Raw genomic sequence first — 15738 nt, forward strand, 5'->3', positions numbered from 1 at the left:
TGTATACTCTGGAATATTAGGATGCTGGTTTTCGTATTATAAGGGCTGTATAAGTTGCATCGGGGGATGCACCAGATGTTGGCAACATAGATCATTTTGCCCTCTACAACAATTTCTTTACCTTCCCTTTCTGTAGGCCTCTGGATGGTGCTTCACAAGGTCCTCTGTTTCCGCCCACTGATGCCTTTCATACCTGGAAAGCAGGCTGATGGAGTTGACAATTCACCACACAGCTACCCGAGCTATCCAGTTACTTGCGGCATTGAACGTCTTACTCTCCTTATCTGTTAAAGGTATTATTCTCCACAAAACAGATGCCTTTTTTCATGTCACGGAGACATCAAAATTGGGTAGAACATGACTGTAAATGAAGATGAGATCTTCTGGAGTGTGTTTGCGTTTTATTTCCACCATGAGTGTGACAAATTATGCCCATGCGTGTGTTCTTGAAATTGTCATTGGAGCATTTCATAATACTTTTAAATGTGGGAAGTCATTTCACAGACCGTTCCATTTTTTAGAGGGTCTCATTAAGAAAGTCATCTTCCTCCACACAAAGCTTGACCTTGCGTGGCTGCTGAGTTTTGCATGACCGTGTGAGAGGCAGCTGTATCATTGGGCCGAGAGGGTTTGATGGGATATGGTTTTAAACATTAGTCACTTGGAACGGTCCCCACTATAGTCATGACATGAATTGTCTGCGTCATCCATGGGCATCGGTCACCAAAAAGGTTTGGCTTGTCTGCCAAGGAGTCTTCGTCTGAGTCTGTGAAAATAGACTGCGCCGGTGATGGGTGGCAGTGTGGGTTCACTGGAAAGTTTCTTTGGTATGAAGTAAGCCGTAAGCTCCTCCGAAAATGCCTCAACTGTGATGAAGCATTTTTGGTGTGTGGTCAGCCTGTTGGAGGAGGCAATGCATGGAAATGGCTTGAGACTAGGCCAATGTAAGTCTTCCTTTGTCGTACGTCAGACCAGTTGCCTTTGTCTATGGCAAAGACACAGGTCACCTAGAGTGGAGCTCAAGTGTGCCTTCGATTTGGACTTCAGGGCCTATCTCGGGTCCGAGGCGGACTAAGAAGTTTCTCTACTTCGAGGCTTGGTATTTAATCATCAAGACTGCTTCTGGAGCATCAGCAGTCCTGCACTGCGGGGCTTCTCCAACAATAGGTAGTGTTGACTGTTAAGGACTACTCAAATGTGGTTTGGGAGTCAATGTAAGGTGCTCTTGGGGCTGTTCCTTTTGCGGGAGCAGAGGCTCCGATAGCGATCAAAACAGGATGCTTGGTGTGAGATATGTGAATCCCAAAGTGTGACTAGGACCAGGATGTGGATTTCACAGAGGACCCTGGGAAAAAACTGCTCTCCAACTTTGGAGTTATTAGATGACATCTATTCGGGACTTCACTCCCCATGGTCATTGGACTACCACAAGGCTTGTCCTTTCTCCATCAGTGTACGTTCCTTCAACATCCTGCACATGCGGTGTTCTGCATCCTGTAATGCACCCAGTCTATCTCTTCATTGCTGAATGGGATTTTTTGCATCAAAAGGCTTTCCAGCTTAGTCATCTGGACTCATCATGTCCCTCTGGAGGGAGGGGTTGCAGATTCTGATCCAACCAAGGCAACGTGTTACAGTTGGATGCAGAATTTACACGGAATGTTCTCTATAATCTTCCCCACCCCAACACAAATCATGCTCATTGAACCTCACCCAGCATTCTTAGTACGATTCAGCCATGAAGCATTCAGTAGCCAGTAAGGGACCTTGCATACTGAAGTTGGTATTTTGGTGTACAGTGTCAAATATTTCAGCTTTGATAGCGCAACAATAGCAGATTACTCCAACATATGTCTGAAACCAATGGTGGAAAAACAATTTGAGGTCAAGTGTGTGTGCTTGTGCATTACGGGTTTCAGGAGAGGGGTCACTTCAAACATGAACCCTCTTCTTCAAAGAAAAAAAACTTGCAAAGTTGGCACCCAACACTAGACAGCTGCAGTGCGCAAAATATGCAATCTATAGCAGCACATCCTACAAACCGTTGAATATAAAAACATTCACGCGCCAGATCATAAATAATGAAATGCTTAATAAATGGTTAAAGGGTGCAGTACAGGGTCTTAAAAATCCTGGAGAAGAGATCATTTTGCATAAGGCTATACAAACTATAAACCCTGAAAATGTTGGATTTGTATAATTACAAGAGACATTAAAATCATGTACCAGAGATATAGGAGCGCCCATTGCAGTCTTCTATATCCATCTTCGGGGTACGTGGCTGGAAAAGAGAAAACAAAAGGAGGTATTTCAGTTGGGCAGTGGATGACCTAGCGTACAGCAGGCTCCACCCTCTAATTAGGACTCCTAAAGCTCAGCTCTTAATGACTGTTTAGCTGCTGAATTTGGTACATTTGGTTTTTGAAAACAACATGGAAGCAATTATTTGAGAGCGATTAAAAAACACAGTGAAGCTGTGTACTGTAGACTGCCACTGACACATTATCAACTCATCGTTTAAAAAGGAAAAGAAAAAAAACATACAGCAGCAAATCAACTGATTCTTCCTTATGTTTGCTGATATCCAATGGTCTGTCCTAGGCAACTTATAAAAAGATAGACCTTCAGCCTAAAAGTGGTATTCATTAAAAGAACCATCCTTTTTTCGGACTACCAAACTGGATTCTGTCCTGATTTTGCACAGAAGCCACACTGGATAACGTCACAGGATGACATCAAAACTACATTTGATTCAAACATAGTTCAATCACTTTTGTCACTTGATCTCCCATTTGCCATATTGCTTAGTAACCCACATTCATTTAGAGACTTGACAAAGAAATACAAGGTACTGTTCTAAAATTGTTTGTTCCCTTCCTAATAGATCCTTCATCATTTCACTTCCTCCCTTCTCTTCGAGATCAATGCCCTATACAGTTAGAGACCCTCAAAACTCCATCATCACCCTCTTGCTAATGTGTACCTCAAACCTCTCATCTAACATCATCCTCTTCAAGCTTGCCTGCTACAACTATGCTGATGACATCTAAATCACAGACTGAAAATCTACCATATCTCGATTCCATCAGATCTCGATTCCTCCAACTGGTTGACTATTGGATGTTAACTAACCACCTGAAACTAAACAGCTTGAAAATAGAAACATGTTGAAAATGGACCAACTATAGACCCTCCACCATCTCACCAAAAGATCTACGTCCAACATCAAAACAAATAATAAATCTGGAGGCCATTATGAACACCAACCCCCTGAGTGTGGCACAAGTAAATCAAGTTGCTTAAGGATCTTTCCAATAATGGGATCACTACATCGAATTTATCCTCATCTAAGTATTCGTAAAACTGAACAAACCAACACCACCTGAGTGCTTTCCAATGTTGACAACATCTATTCTCTTTAAATCTGAGCCCCTCATTCGTATGACCTTGTAGAGAACACACAACACAACTGCCAGACGTCACTCTAATCTGCATTATTTGGAATAATGTCGTACAAGCCCTCCAATCACAAGGCCTTCAATCTGTATAATGACTATTTGTGGCTGAACCCATCGCCATTTAAGCTTTTCATATCACTGTAACACTCTCTTTCAACACCATTTGTATTTACTGCCAAACTAGAGTGCTACACTCAAGGTTGGCTCGCCTGGGACCATCACTCCCTTCAAATTATCTTTGACTAGTCAAAGCTTTTGCTCAAGGTGGTTGTAGCAAAGATCTGGTACAATAGTGCTACAAATAGGAACAAAAAACTACTTTGAATTTTAGACAGTTGTAAAAGCCACTCTCGTCCCTTCCATGTAACTATACGGCATAAGCTTTTAAGTACCCATATGTACGACGTATCTATTCTCAAGTACTCCATAACACTTTATGTTAAGCACAGACACCTGTATGTTACACCATGATTGAAGCACATCTCCAATTCTCTCGTACTGCACCCAATAGATTCCATGCAGATGAAACAGAACCCACATTCTATCAACTATGTACACGAAAAGGGCACCCAGAAGTAGCGGCTTCAACAGTGGAAGAAGTGCTACATAATTTCTACACTGCATCCGCGTGTGAATAACCCCCCCCCCCCCCCGAATGTAAACAGAAACAAACAGAATGTTTGGAATAATGGCAGGCATATTTGCTGTTGACCCAACATGGGGAGACAGACAATAATGCATCAGTGACGCAAAGTGTCAAGTTACCTCAAGGCATTGGATCAAGGCCAAGACAGCTCCTAGAGATACTGCTGAAGAAGTGGCACCCAATGCATTGGGGTATGCTTGCTAAGATCCTGTAGGGAGCCATACTTCTTCCACGGGTATACATAGTATATGCCACCTCGCCTCTAATAGTATAGCAAGGCCCGTGACTTTAGATATGACCTGTACTATTTCCTTCCAGTATTGTTGGATTTTAGGACATAAACATAATATGTGAAAGAAAGACCCTACTTCGCCACACCTCCTAATGCACAGGTTGGTGGTGCATCTCCCTATACGGTGAGTCAGTGATCTGGATGAGTAGGATCTATGTAGTAACCTTAGTCGAGACAGCCGGAAGCAGGCATGGATTGCTATTTCCCTAAGACTCTGGATTGCTTCCACCCAGTCATCATCTTCTATCAGCCCCAAGCCTACCCCCCAGGCCTCCCTCAGAGTCCGCAAAAAGTCAGGGTAATTATTATTTTTTAAATTTTTTATATGTTAATGAGATTGCTTTGATCGTCATAGTATCCAAAGCAGTCGGTCCTCTAGAGGCGTGTAAAAAAGATCAGGGATTTATCCCAGTTGATCTGGTACCCCGAATATTCAACGAAGATATGTAGTGATCTGTCTACTGTGAGGTGGGGTTGTGCGGCGTATAGCAGTATATCATCCACTTATAGAGAGATATGCTCCTCCCAGTCCCGTACCCTCTAACACCCTTCACAAGTGGTTTTTGAAAGATCCAAGCCGCAAGAGGCTCTAGTGTCAGTGCAAACACCATTGGAGACAGTGGGCATCCCTACCACGTGCCCTTGTGTAGGGCGAACAAGTGTGACCAGGCACTACTGACCCTCACCCTCAGGTCTTGATAAAGAAGCTTTACCCAATTACAGAACCATGGGCCGAACATAAGTTTGGTCAGGGCCACAAATAGATAGTCCAATCAATGGTATCAAAAGCCATGCGGACAATCAACGATAGCAGTGCAGCCTTTTCCAGTGGTTGGGCAGCAGTCATGTGTAACACCCTGTAAAGGCATCTTAGACTGAGGCAGGTGCTTCTGTGAGGCATGAAGCTTGATTGATCATGATGTATTATTGAGGTTATTATCGTTTTTAGTCTGTGCGCTAGGGCCTTCGCCACTACCTTGGCTTCTAGGTTTAGAAGTGAGAAGGGCCTATAGGAGCTACATGCCACAGGCGGCTTACCTGCTTTAGGGATAACCACAATGGTTGCCAACCTCTGGTCTTCCGGCAAGCAGCCCTCTTCTCTGGCTGTCTTAAACATGTTCAACATGGTTTTGCTACTTTGTCTGCTATGCATTTGCAGAGTTCAAATGGCAGACCGATAGGGACCGCTGCTTCTCCCAACTGTAATTCTCAGATGGCCCCTTCAATCTTCGCCACGCAAGGTCTTTTTGCAGTTCCTTCCTGTCGTCAGCATAGAGAGTAGGAAGGGAGAGATCTCTAAGGTGGTCTTCGCTGTCCTCGCCTTATGTGCCGGTGGCAGACCGATACGCATTTTTGTAGCAGGTCGCAAAGGCCTTGGTGGTGGCTGTCCCTGTTGTGTGGAGAGCCCCACTTCGGTCTCGGACTTCTAGGACCCAGTTCCTACCCCTGTCCTTCTCCTCGAGCCAAGCTATTAGTCTGTTTGCTTTGTCACATATTTCATACTGTGTCGCTATTGCATATGCTCAGGCTTTATTTCCCGTACGGTTCCTCAAATCCTGTTGCTTAAGGCAAAGTTGGTGACTCAGACTCCAGTCAGGGGCTGCCTCCTTCAGCACCTGGGTTTCCAATAGCACTATCTCACTTTCTAGTGTGTCACAAGTAAGATGCTGTTCCTTCCATGCACCACCTATCAGGACCTAAGCATGGCCTCGAATTACCGCCTTAAAGGCTTCCCATAGGACGCAAGCTGAGTCAACTTTTACCTTATTCCCCTAAAAATATTCTTCTTTCCTGTCCTAATGTGTTCTACAATTATTTACTCCTTAAAGTGCCAGGGATCTACTCTGGGAGGCAGCCCAGCCTCTCCAATGGGAACTTGAAGCAGCACTTCCACTGAAGAGTGGTCCGATATGCTGCATGCTCTATGCATTGCGGAAGGGGCCCGCACTTACACTGTGAGTGAAGATATGATCCAAGCGGGAACAGCTGCCGTGCACAGCTGAGAGGTAGGTAAATTGTCACATTCTGGTATTGTGTTCATGCCACAAGCCTACTAGCCCCATCACATCCATAAAAGCCCTAAGCTGACAAAAGTCCGTTCCCCAAGATGATCTAGATAACCTATTAATTTCTGGGTCAATTATACAATTCATGGTGCCCCCTAGTATGAGGATACCAGGTTGCACGTCAAGTAAGAGAGCGTTCAATGCCCGTACTGTGTCTACATGGAGCCTTGGTGGAACGTACATCAAGCAGATACTGAGTGTTCGCCCTTCTCCTGTACCAGTTTGTGCAACATATCTACCTAGGGGGTGGCTCCAAGTGCGCCCTGGTATATATGGTATTGAGGTTTTAGTGAGTATGCCAGTACCCCTTGAGCTATAGGTAAACCCTGCATGAGCCTTAACAGTATATCCAAAGTGGTTGAGTGCCTAATAGTGGTTACCTTTTAGGTGAGTCTGCTGTAGGAGAACAAGGTCTGGGGCGTGCCTCTTAAGGTATTGTAGTACTATGGTGTTTGATTTTGGTGCACAGGCCATTGACGTTCAATGTCTGGGTCTCATGTGTAATCACCGATGTCACCCAGCCTCAGGCGAGTAAGACAGCAAAGTTACAATTGTTCCTTTGGGATCATCGATTAAGTGTCCTGTATTTCTCTCTCTCTCTCTCTTTCTCGGTTGGGTAAATTCTGGGAAAAAACAACTGTTACATTTTCATACACCAAGCCCCCCCCCCCCCCCCCCCCCCCGGGATCTATCATTCTGCAGGATCGCATCCTGATCACGACAATTAAAGATCAGGACTATAATAGTCTGTGATGGGGCACCTGGTTTAGGCAGCTGTATCAGCGCCCTGTGTGCCAGTTCGATAGAAAAGAAGTTTCCCAACCACTGTGATATTGTTCCTGCGGGCTCTGCCGTCCTGATCTTTGAGTTTCGTGGCTAGGGCTATGTATTGTTTCGTCAGGCATTGGACTGGCACCTATAGCTTTTTGGAGGTGGCTTGTAGTTGCTGTATGTGAGACTCTGTTGCTCTGACAGTTTTGGAAATCACAGCGTCTATTTTGGGTTCTATGGTCTTTTTAAGGTCACAAACTGCCACCATTATGACCCGAGAGAAGGTTCTGTCATCTCCTGGTGGTCTGCATCCTGTCCAGCTATGATTAAAGATTGCCTGCGTACCAGGTAATTGTCCACTTTATTAGACCACGGGTGCTGTCTCCCTTTGGGCCTTACCATATTCCCAGGGGATACAGCGGCTGGGAGTGGTTCTCCCACCTTTCTGCATGTGTTATTGATGGGAGGTCGCACAGCTTAGGCCTGATGCACAGCTGCTTTTAGTTATCCACCCATCACTCTGTATGATTTATTGGCCCTAGCATGAGGCGCATTTAGTTTGTGTGGCCTCTGTCTCCCTCTACAAATCAGGGCCTTCCATTTCAGTCTCCCTGGTGTACACTTCAGTATCCCACTGCCTCAGTGTGCACATCTTTGTTTACCACTTGTTGGTATGGCCCCATACTGTCTCTAGCTCACCTCATGTGTGAGGGGAGGTGTCTCAGGGGGTCCCTCGCTCACCACCCGCCATCGCCAACCCGGTTAAAGCTGTAGTGGCTCATTTAGTAGGGGATTGGCCTTGAGGGTACTCTCTTGATGTTGTCTATTGAGGGGGGTTTTCCCACAGCGGGTCTTGCTGGGTCTAAGGAGGTCTAAGGAGGCCCCTATTCTCAGTGTCCAGGGCACTGTCCATACTGTGCAGGGAAGTCTCCACTTCCCCTCAAAGCCATAGCTTGCTTTTAGGATGTTTCTAGGCTATTCTGCAAGTGCTGGGGAGAGTTCTTGCCCCCTTCAGCGCTCCTGGTCTACCACCATGTTGCCCAACCTGCCGCCGCAACCTGTGTGTCCAGTCCCGCCAGTGTTCAGGCCTTATAACATGTCTGGCAGGGATCTTCCAGTCTCCACGCCCCCAGTCAATAACCATCACTTTGCAAGAGGCTGACCGCCACAGTCTTCCATCTGCTGCACGTCAGCCTTCTGGATTGTGTTTCCCCGTCTTTGAAGGCCTCTAGCACAGGCTCCAGAGGCCAAGCTGGTTGGGCAGAGGTGGATGTCCCCAGTCAGACACTGCCCACAGCAGAAGCAAGGGTGCTGGGATGGGCCGTGGGTCAACCTCCCAAATTGTTCTGCCTCTCTCTTTGTAGGGGCAGCACAGGCCTCTACCACCGGAGCCTGGGCCTGCATCACACTCACAGGCCTCTCTAAAAGGCCCCCCCCAAGGCCAGGCCCGTTGGTCAGAGATGGGGTCCCCAGAAGGAGCTCGCCCACAGCAGGAGCAAGGGTGCCACTATGAGTCTGGGGCAGCACACTCACCTCCACCGTCTTCAGGTGTCCGTGTGAGGGGTTTCTCACTCCTCTTTTGCGAAGTGTAAGTCTTCTGCACCTCATTTGTTGCAGTTCAGAAGATTTTCCAAGCACCCATTCATGGGTGACTCCTGCTACCCTACGGTATATTTTCCTCTACTCTTTGGCAGAGATTGTACCTGATGATAGGGATTAGGTTAGCGGTGGCAGCAGAGCGATTTCAATGCATGGCCATCTTGGCTGTGCCAGGCCTTGTCACCGTGCCTCATTCTTAACCTACAGCACAACTGACACACAAGTCTGAAAAAAACATCCAAACACTCACCTGCAGCAGTCTCGACAATCTAGTGCTGGGAAATGTATACAGGTGTGACTCACCTCACTTGAGGTAACTGGCACCCCCTGCTATGTCAGCAGCAGGGGCTTTGCAAATCTCTGTCATTGTTTATTAGTCCCAACCTGAAGCATCCCGTAATTCAGTACTCATATCCACACATAGCTCTACCTTTACACTCCACTCAGACCCACAACTCATGCTTGCTATGCCCTGCTGGGACCAATACGAAAAACACTAGAAGAACACCAATCCGAACCTACAGTTTCTCCTGCTATTGCAGTTCTGGAGTACATGTAGCTACGCCAATGCATTGGACTTCTGAGCAGCAGTTCCCTTAACCCCTTGCCGGCCACGGACGTAATGGTTACGTCCGTGGCTGCGCCTCAGGCGCCACGGACGTAACTATTGCGTCCGGTTACCGGCCCTCGGGGGAAGCGCTAGCGCTGCCCCCGTGGGTCGCCACCACACCCCCCACCCTTCCAGATCAGGGCTGGAAGGGGAATCATCAGAGGTCACCTCCCATTGCACTGGAAGCATGCTTCCAGTGCGATGTGGAAGAGAAATGCAAAAGCATTTTTTTTCTTCCGCTCGGGAGGAGGGGGCCGGCAGAGGCATTAATGGAAAGGCCTTTCCTTTCCTTTCATGTCTCTGCAAGCATTTCTGCTGCCCGAATGCCCACTAGACACTAGGGATTTTTTTGGTGTGAAATGGACATGAGGGGGCTCCCCAGGCCGCAAATAATTTTTAGGCCATTTCTGCTCCTCCCCCACCCCCCCCCCCCCACCCCCCCCATTCGGGACTAATAATCTGGTTGATTCCAGGGTGGTGTGTGTGCTTCACATGCGCCCCGCACCATTTTCTTACCCACAATGCCCTGAAAACCTCCAACTTTGCTGGAAATCACACATTTTTCGCACATTTTTGTGATGGAACCTTCTGGAATCTGCAGGAATCCACAAAATTCCTACCACCCAACATTGTCTCATCTATACCGATAAAAATTCTGCTGCACTTGTCAGCCAAAAATATGTTTTTTTTCAAACTGCCCTTTTGGACCCGCTTTGGTTCCCCCTCAATTTCAACATGTTTTTGGCTCTTCCCTGTCACAGGCACTTGGCCCACCTACACAAGTGAGGTATCATTTTTACCAGGAGACTGAGGGGAATGTTGGGTGGTAGGAAATTTGTCCCGGTGCAGTGATCCCACACAGAAATGTGGGAAAAAGTGATTTTTTTGCTAAAATTTTAGGTTTGCTGAGGATTCTGGATAAGAAAACATTGGGGGATCCACGTGAGTCACACCTCCCTGGACTCCCTCGGGTGTCTAGTTTTCAGAAATGTCTGGGTTTGGTAGGTTTCCCTAGATGGCTGCTGAGCCCAGGAACAAATAATCAGGTCCCCCCACCCCCCCAAAAAAACAGGTAGTTTTGTAGTTGATAATTTTGATGTGTCCATATAGGGGGTTATTACAACTTTGGAGGAGGTGTTAATCCGTCCTAAAAGTGACGGTAAAGTGACGGATATACCACCAGCCGTATTACGAGTCCATTATCTCCTATGGAACTCGTAATACGGCTGGTGGTATATCCGTCACATTTGGGCCGGATTAACACCTCCTCCTAAGTTGTAATAACTCCCATTGTGTTTTGGGGCATTTCCTTTCGCAAGCACTAGGCATAACCATAGGAGTGAGGTACCATTTTTATCGGAAGACTTGCGGGAATGCTGGGTGGAAGGAAATTCGTGGCTCCTCTCAGATTCCAGAACTTTCCGTCACCGAAATGAGAGGAAAAGTGCTTTTTGGGCACATTTTGAGGTATGCAAAGGATTCTGGGTAACAGAACCTGGTCAGAGCCCCACAAGTCACCCAATATTGGATTCCCCTAGGTGTGTAGTTTTTAAAAATGCGTAGGTTTCCCCTGAGCTAGATGCCAAACTTCAATGTAAAAATGTGATGTGTGCATATTGTGTTTCCTGTCGTGAGCATTAGGCCTATCCACCGCAAGTGAGGTACCATTTTTATCGGGAGACTTTGGGGAACACAGAATAGCAAAACAAGTGTTATTACCCCTTGTCTTTCTCTAAACTTTTTCTTTGCTGCCTAAACCAGGTGCCCCATCACAGACTATTATAGTCCTGATCTTTAATTGTCTTTCTCTACATTTTTTCCTTCCAACTATAAGACAGTGTGTAAAAAAAGACGTCTATTTGAGAAATGCCCTGTAATTCACATGCTAGTATGGGCACCCTGGAATTCAGAGATGTGCAAATAACCACTGCTTCTCATCACCTTATCTTGTGCCCATTTTGGAAATACAAAGGTTTTCTTGATACCTATTTTTCACTTTTTATATTTCAGCAAATGAATTGCTGTATACCCGGTATAGAATGAAAACCCATTGCAAGGTGCAGCTCATTTATTGGCTCTGGGTACCTAGGTTTCTCGATGAACTTACAAGCCCTATATATCCCCGCAACCAAATGAGTCCAGCAGACGTAACGGTATATTGCTTTCAAAAATCTGACATTGCAGGAATAAGTTACAGAGTAAAACGTGGAGAAAAATGGCTGTTTTTTCCACCTCAATTTCAATATATTTTTATTTCAGCTGTTATTTTCTGTCGGAAACACTTGTAGGATCTACACAAATTACCCCTTGCTAAATTCAGAATTTTGTCTACTTTTCAGAAATGTTTAGCTTTCTGGGACACGGCACTGGTTTCACACCCATTTCTGTCACTAAGTGGAAGGAGGCTGAAAGCACAAGAAATAGTAAAAAAGGGGTATGTCCCAGTAAAATGCCCAAATTGTGTTGAAAAATTGTGTTTTTCAATTCAAGTCTGCCTGTTCCTGAAAGCTGGGAAGTTGGTGATTTTAGTACCGTAAACCCTTTGTTGATGCCATTTTCAGGGGAAACAAAACCACAAGCCTTCTTCTGCAGCCCTTTTTTCCGCATTTTTTTTTTTTTCTTAACTACATTTTCGCTGTATTTTGGCTAATTTCTTGGTCTCCTTCAGGGGAACCCACAAAGTCTGGGTACCTCTAAAATCCCTAGGACATTGGAAAAAAGGGCGCAAATTTGGCGTGGGTAGCTTATGTGGACAGAAAGTTATAAGGGCCTAAGCGCGAACTGCCCCAAATAGCCAAAAAAAGGCTTGGCACCTGAGGGAGAAAAGGCCTGGCAGCGAAGGGGTTAAAGTTCCAGCACTAAGACCCACATATAGCCATCAGTGGGATTCAACCCAACTTGCAAAACGCCATTCAGTGACCTATGGATAGTCTGCTCTGTCAGAGTGCTCCACCATTGTACATGATCATAAACTGCATTATAATATAGCTGACTCATTAAAATGCCCTCATGTGACACACAGAAGATCTTAGCTGAAGCAGCAGTTTGTCTCTCTTCCCTCGAGGAAAATCCTGCTGCTTTCCCTCTGACACCACAGGCTCCTCAGCTGACATAAGAATCTCGCAGTGCTATGTTACTGACGCGCAGATAAAAGACAGAAACCCAACTTCCAACTCTCTGAAGAAGAGCTTCTCAGGTCCACAATTACAAGTGACTGCCAATCTTAAAATGCATTCTAACATTTTTCCACTGTACCTACATGTATGTCACTAGCATCAAGAGAGCATTAACAAGCATTGGCATAGCCAATAGGTCGTTTCTTTAGGATGTGAGTGCAGGTTTACGCTTTTTGTTATTTTTGTAATTGTTACAGTTGTGCATTATTAGGAAAAAGTAAAGTGTAGTGATATGCCTGCTTGCATATGTAATTATAAGCTTGTTTGGTGGGGGGTGTAGTGTGTATTGTTTAAGAATACATTTATGCAAATAAAGAATATTTTATTCTGTTGTTGAAGGTTTTTATTTAACAGTAAACCATTTCATTTACGTTTATATATACAGAGCAGATTGTTTTGGATTGGAGAGGGCTGACTGGAGCGCAGCAGACTGTCTTGGACTGTAGTGGGGCAAACCGTTTTGGATTGGAGTGAGGTAGAGTTAGAATTGTTAAAACATAAGGCACCCCTACCTCCTCTTCTTGTGAACTCACTGTAGTGCTTGGAATAAATTCTCAGAGGGCACAAAGACAGGCAAATAGGCATGCATCCTGCACAGTACAAACACACACACGGTAAAATACGCACGGTCTCAAACATACAGATACATAGACCCAAAAGCACATGTCACACACACAAACATAGTAATACCACCCCACTCAAGCACACAACACCCACATAGTTACACAAATATGCGATATGCACAAAATCTCACACACAAATATACAGACCCACAGGTACACACGGACACATGCAGAGATAAAACCACACCCATGCACACAGCACAGACTCGCACACAAAAACACTCAAGGTAATACGCCCACTCATGTGCACACAGCAGAGACCCCAACATATTTATATATGCACACATACACTGATACACAGACCCAAAATCTCACATCCATACTCACAGTAATACACCAACATTCTCACACACACTCACTGTGATACACTCACTCGTGCACCTCCCACAGATACACATATAACTGTATATTTACACACACATATATATGCACAGGCACAAAGATCCACAAGGGCACACAAACACACACACACATTCCCAGTCATTACCGGCACAAATGTAGGCAAAAGGAACACACAAAGTCATTCACACACACACAGTGACATAGGGCCACAGGAACACAAACATGGTATCCTCCAATTAGTTGTGCGCTGCTCTGTGTGGTCTAGGAATTACATGTCTCTTTCTACAGCCTTTGATTTCAACATTTCCTGTTACCAGAATCTGCTTGTGTTACTGTTGGTGCATTGTTTATTATATATTAATGTTGTACAGGATGAGCTGTTGTATTGTTTTACTTATTGAATATGTTTTCTTTGTTGTTCATGCTAGAATGTTTGTATCCAATGTATATAGTGCTGATATGCCAAAAGGTCAGCTTCAAAGCACGTACGTAGTAAAAGGAGCAATAAATACAAATTAGACAATGGTAAAACAAAAGAGGACAACAGAGTTCAGTTGTGTAACTGCCCCATCTTGTTCATATTTTAGTGTTTTAGGGTCCTCAATGTGTCAAATGTTTAGTAGTTATTGTCACAGATATTGTTCTAAGTAAACCGTTCTCACCTACCCCCTGGGCCTTCTATGTGCTATTAAAAGAAACTTAAAAATAAACAGACATACAGACAGACCCACACAAACGTGCAAGCACACATGCACAGAAAAACGCAAACACAGACACAAACACAAACACAGACATGTATGGATTCAGAAACACAGCCCACTATTCCACACATCCTCCTTCCCTCCCTCTCCCCTTCGTCTCGTTTTTTGACGTTCACAGATCTATGCAGTGCAAGTAATGCGTTTCTGTACATCTACACTAAGTGAGCAAGAATGCATTTGTATACATCTACACCAAATAAGTTAGGGTGTACACACCCTAATAGTTGTCACCGCACATAATTTTACTAGATTACATCCGACCACGCTCAATCATGAACACCACGCAAAAAAAGAAATACTAACCTGGTTTAAAAATGACTGTCTGAGGGTCTGACAGAAAGCACACATGAGAGTTCAGCCTGTAAGACATATTCATACTTAAGATTAGCTCTTCACTGCAAAGTCTTTTTCACTCTGGGATAGTTATGATGCACAAGACCTATAAGATTCAGGTAAAATGCAGGGTAGCACTATCCCTAACCCCAGCTACCAGTAAACAAATAGATAGCTTCTCTTAGCAGAGACCAAGTTTTCCTTCAAATTTGAATGTTTTAAAGTAATTGTGCAAAACAGAATAATCAGAGGATGGCTCTAACCTAAATGCAAACAAGCAGCACAGGTACGTATCGATACTATCAGGAAGGCAAGAGAACATTGCACAAATTCCTGAAGTCTTTCCTTTAGATTTGCTGTTTTTAAAGTAATTGTGCAAAACAGAATAATCAGAGGATGGCTCTAACCTAAATGCAAACAAGCAGCACAGGTACGTATCGATACTATCAGGAAGGCAAGAGAACATTGCACAAATTCCTGGAGTCTTTCCTTTAGATTTGCTGTTTTTAAAGTAATGGTGCAAAATAGGATAATCAGAGGATGGCTCTAACCTAAATGCAAACAAGCACCACAGGTACGTATCGATACTATCTGGAAGGCAAGAGAACATTGCACAAATTCCTGAAGTCTTTCCTGGCAAATTCAAACAACACAGACTTAATTCTTGTAAACTCTTGCTTGCTATGAGGTCCGACCAAAATGGCGGCAAGTCGTGTAATTATGCTGCACAGCCAAGAGAAACAAGAAGGGCTGTGGTCAGATTATAACAATCAGAAGCAAAGGCAAAATATCTAAACTGAAATGCACAAGTCACTTAAAGATTGTATTCTAATTAGTACAGTCAGCGTTCACAGGGGAAAACAAGAAGAATGTGACTCGACCTTTTGTCTTCCCCTGCATCACGCTCAGAGCCACAGCTGCGCTTGTACCGATGGAGCTTGCGGTGACATATACCATGACAGGGTACAGGCCAGGTAGCTCAACTCCTTTGAAAGCATCATGCGTGGTAAAGTTACGTGAGCGGCCAGTTTGGTAGTCTCAGCATCATCTCAGAAACCTAT

The 15738-nt window shown here is 44.8% G+C and overlaps 1 protein-coding gene across 6 annotated transcripts in view; it reads right to left on the minus strand.

Annotated features, from left to right (window-relative positions):
• The window catches only part of IKZF4 (IKAROS family zinc finger 4), a 179523-nt gene that overhangs the window by 122320 nt on the left and 41465 nt on the right, over nucleotides 1-15738 (minus strand). For 4 of the 6 annotated variants that reach the window (XM_069230592.1, XM_069230589.1, XM_069230591.1 and 1 more), the window contains exon 2: nucleotides 2227-2281. The exons of the other annotated variants lie outside the window; for them this stretch is intronic. In XM_069230592.1, the coding sequence (XP_069086693.1) occupies nucleotides 2227-2266 (40 nt within the window). In that variant the 5' untranslated portion in view covers nucleotides 2267-2281. The remainder of the gene's footprint in view (nucleotides 1-2226; nucleotides 2282-15738) is intronic. 6 annotated transcript variants of the gene reach the window in all.

The sequence above is a fragment of the Pleurodeles waltl genome, chromosome 4_2, assembly GCF_031143425.1.
Source record: "Pleurodeles waltl isolate 20211129_DDA chromosome 4_2, aPleWal1.hap1.20221129, whole genome shotgun sequence".
NCBI classification, from domain to species: Eukaryota; Metazoa; Chordata; class Amphibia; order Caudata; family Salamandridae; genus Pleurodeles; species Pleurodeles waltl.